The sequence below is a fragment of the Solanum lycopersicum genome, chromosome 7 (assembly GCF_036512215.1).
Source record: "Solanum lycopersicum chromosome 7, SLM_r2.1".
NCBI classification, from domain to species: Eukaryota; Viridiplantae; Streptophyta; class Magnoliopsida; order Solanales; family Solanaceae; genus Solanum; species Solanum lycopersicum.
Genome location: NC_090806.1, coordinates 65,499,926 through 65,504,247, shown reverse-complemented (window position 1 = coordinate 65,504,247; position 4,322 = coordinate 65,499,926). Strand labels below are relative to the sequence as shown.

The following is a 4,322-nucleotide window of genomic DNA, read 5'->3' as shown; positions in this document are numbered from 1 at the left end:
ACAGGATTTATTCAAAACTAAGTTTCCTCAAATTGTATTTATCTTTTTTTTTAAAAAAAATAAAAAAAGGGTAGAAAACACTCATTAACATATCGTACTTCCATGTAACACAGCAAATCATAAAATAATAATCAAGTCATTATAGTTGGTTATCTAGATACATAATTTTGATTTCAAATCTTTTAAGATACAATACACAAGAAAATGAATGAATAAAGAAACTTACTTAAGCAATATTAGAAGGGAAAAAAAATCCTCAAACTTATTTTATATGCATATAATCCACCGGCTACATTGAAAATAAATGAATGAAACTATATAATAAGACAACAAACAAATTATTATACACAACTGGTATGTATAGATAAAAAAGATAAAATTCTAAAACAAAAGCCACCTAACATTACAAACTTATAGAATTTGGATGCACCAAATACTAAAAAAAAAACAAAAAAAACGTAACAACGGTTCCATCCAAATGTCCCTAGTAAACAAATAAAACAATAACAACAAAAAACACGAAAAAAAAAAAAGAAACACACATTTTGGACAATGTGGTTCGATATTTACATAAAATCATCAAAATTTAAGCTCTCTGGGATTTCGAACTTCATCAAATTACTGCAATAGCTCTCTTTTTCGTCTTCCGTGGGTGTCGATAACACTGAATCTAAGCTTATATTCTGATTGCTGCTGTTGTTGTTGAGTGACTGGAAATTTGAATTATCAGAAGCATCAGAATTACAATAACCATAGTTTTGTGGAGGTAGCATTTGGCCATTCATCAAATAAGATTCCTCCACGTGTCCCAATTGCATTGGCCGTGACAATGAAGATGAACAAGGAACATTTTGTGTGGTGAAATTTGGTGTTTCTTGAATTTGATTTTGGAATTGGAAAAATTGAGTCTGATTTTGCAATTGGGAATTCAATATTTGATTTTGTTGAAGTTTTTGTAACAACAATTCAGACCCTTCTTGGTTTTGTAGTTGAGAGTTGAACATTTGATTATTTTCTTGATATTTTTGTAGTAACACTTCTGGGGTAATTTCATTTTGTGATGCCAAAAGAGTAGCTGCAAGACTAAAGACTTCAGGGTTTATAAGTGCTTGTAGCCCAAGTAAGCTCGATAGGTTGAATTGGGTCGAATTTAGAAGGGACGATAAGTCTAATAAATCAAGACGAGGACTATGAGTCACTGGATCAATACCATTTCTTAGAAGCCTTTTTCTAATGTGAGTGTTCCAATAATTCTTGATTTCGTTGTCTGTTCTCCCTGGTAGACGAGCCGCTATAGCTGACCACCTAAGACAAACATAAGACACACATATAAGTTTTGAGAAGTCAATACTCAAGAAAACTAAAAATACGTGTTCTGTCTAACAACTTAAACTATATATATATATATATTGCTTACTTGTTGCCAAGAACACTATGAAGTTGGATAATAGTTTCTTCTTCATCAAATGAGAATCTTCCTCTTTTAATATCAGGTCTCAAGTAATTAGTCCAACGAAGACGACAACTCTTTCCACACCTTTGAAGTCCTACAAATGAACATTTCATTAGTACTATATATACACAATATACACTCATAATATACACTTAGAACAATAGAAAAACTATCGATAATCTCGATGGATAAAATAATTACCAGCATTCTTAGGAAGTGTTCGCCAATTTCCAGGACCATGAAGTTGAATATACTGGATGAGTTTATTATCTTCTTCTGGAGTCCATGGACCTTTTTTGAGTCCATTTTTATCACAACATGGTGATCTTCCCATTGCTTCTTTGTTTTGTTTTTTTGTTCCTTGTAGATGTTATTAAAAAGTTGCTAAGTGTTTTAAAGAACTTTTAAGAGAACAAAAGTGAACTTGTAGGACCTTGAGAGGATGAAGACCAATATTTATAGATGGGAAAAATAGATTGAAGTCAATAGTATTTGGCGCCGGCCTCGTTGTATGTCAATGCCTCAAATCACTTTCTACGCTGTCTCTTGAGAGTGAAATGTACAAAAGTTACTTAAGGTGATCGAATATTGAAAATAATGTATCATTTTTACTTATTTAATATTTTCTTAGCATATTTCTCAAAGTACAATAAATAGATTGATAATTTAACTATATCACTCTTTAAATATAAAAAATTCTACTCCCCTGTTCCTAATTAGTTGTTCACTTTTGCATTAACATAGCTATTAAGAAAACAATGATTAACATAGTGAGTTTATCATTTTACTCATAATAATTATGAAGTGGATTAATTAAAATTTTAAGATTCTCAAAAAGGTCTATCTTTTTTTAAGTAATTAATTGAGGATATAATAGGTAAAAAAAAATATCCTTTCATAATTTGTCAAAATGGACAAATAATTAGGAACAATTTAAAAAGAAATATCCTTCATTAATTTGTCATTTATTTTTAGGAATAATTAAAAAAGAAAAAGTAAACAAGTTAATAGAGACAGAAGAATTATTATTTTTATATAGTCGGTGATCCAAGTGGACGAAAAAATAATAATATATTTTTTTAAAAATAATTATGAATCTGAATTATTTGATCAACCAATTTACTTTATAAGATATGTACAGTTTATAATGTACGTACATATATACAAATTCATTATGTAAGTAATATATGCTTCTATTGTATTGATAAATTAGTTGATCAAAGGATATTACTCCTAACTATTCCTTCTTTTTTTTTTTCAACTGTAAAAGTGTTTAGACTTTATCTGAACAGTAATAAAAATGTGGAAATTTTGGATGAATGAGATGAGACAGGTGGCAAGTAACTAATGGTTTTGACCTTTACATCAAAGTCTACAAACCAAGAATTATTAGTCGGTACGGTAGTTAGATTTCCCCTACCAATTAAAATGTCAAGGTTTTAACTTGTTTCAGTGTTTTTCTTCACAATATTATCAGAATTTTATAAATAAATAAATAATAACATAATTCAAACTCTAGATACGTATAGTCCACAAAATATTTCAAAAATTACGTTGGCTATCGTCAGCGTATCTGTTTCAGTCCAGTTAGTCCTCTTCGTGTCACTTTTTAGAAGCTTAATTAGGACCTAATCTTAGAGACAAAATTTTGATAATTAATAAAATGAAATAAAATATATTACAGTCATTTGTAATCTTTGACATGCATGCATCCTTGGAGGAAGCCAGTGTGTAAGTTCTGATATAATATTAATAGTATAGAAATAGAAATAATTAATGTGAATTGAAGGATGTACGGATAAGAAAACATATAGATAATCCAACAAAAGATGTAAATTAGATAAATATAGAATATATGACGCAATTTAATTAATTAGAATAGAAAGTTAATAGATAGCTAGCCGAATGTTTTTGTATTTTAAGCTAAGGAAATAGGGGATTAGTCGTTAGCCTCCTCTCCTTATTAGTAATATTATTTAGTGTTCGGATATATAGTCTCTTGATGTATTTTGTCATGTGTTGCCGATGTATTTGCTTTGTACCTTCCTAATTTGTCATCGTATTATTTATGCAATTTTTTTTTTTAAAAAATCATTTTAAATTAGAGTTTATTAAAGTAACTTTTCTAATCCATAAAACTAAGAACGAAGTCTAGGTATATCCTATCTTTTCTCGATTCTTTATTGAAATCATCATATAATCTGTTAATAAAGCATGTAATATTCAATATTGCTATTCGAGTTAATGATTTTCTAAATTTCTTCTTAATCGTCAGTGGGAAAGCATTTCTTTTTTGTATCCTCTATAGTTTATATATTTCATTTTGAAATTTAGAATGTCCAAAATGTGGAGATCTCATGGTTGTAAAATATAAAATAGAAGGATTGAAAAAAATATTTTGAGAGCAAAAAGGTCAACTATGATATTGAGGAATAAAATCACTAACAGAGAAAAGGGTATATAACAGACCCCAGAAAAATGGAAAAGAAAGCTATATACATATGTTAGTAGAAAAAGTTATACAGTATTACATAAAAATATAAAATAATGACAAAACCCCCTTTTTGCTCTTTTAATTTTCAAATAAGTTTATATAAAATAATGATACACTTTTTAAAGCTGAAAATAATTAGTTTATACTTTTATTCCGTCTAACTAATGAGAAAGTTTTATAATCTTATAAAGGTATTGTAATATGCTATAGATTATTTTTAATTCCACACTAATTCAAAACTAGCTAGGAAGCACAATTTTCAGAAGGAACATATTTCCATTAGTCGGTTTTAAACAACAAAAACAGTGAACTTTATGAGTAATTTTAATTTACAGGAAATATGAAATTGGAGTGTTTACGTAAAAGACGCTAACT

General features: G+C 28.4%; 1 protein-coding gene across 1 annotated transcript; it reads right to left on the bottom strand.

Moving 5' to 3' along the window:
- Window positions 1-338: 338 nt before the first annotated feature.
- LOC101252700 (transcription factor MYB41-like) lies at window positions 339-1,899 on the bottom strand. Its single transcript, XM_004243256.5, has 3 exons — window positions 1,655-1,899; window positions 1,418-1,547; window positions 339-1,305 (listed from the first exon to the last, which is right to left on the bottom strand). The coding sequence occupies exons 1-3, from the start codon at window positions 1,785-1,787 to the stop codon at window positions 567-569; spliced, it is 1,002 nt and encodes a 333-aa protein (XP_004243304.1). The 5' UTR covers window positions 1,788-1,899; the 3' UTR covers window positions 339-566.
- Between the last annotated feature and the right edge of the window lie 2,423 nt (window positions 1,900-4,322).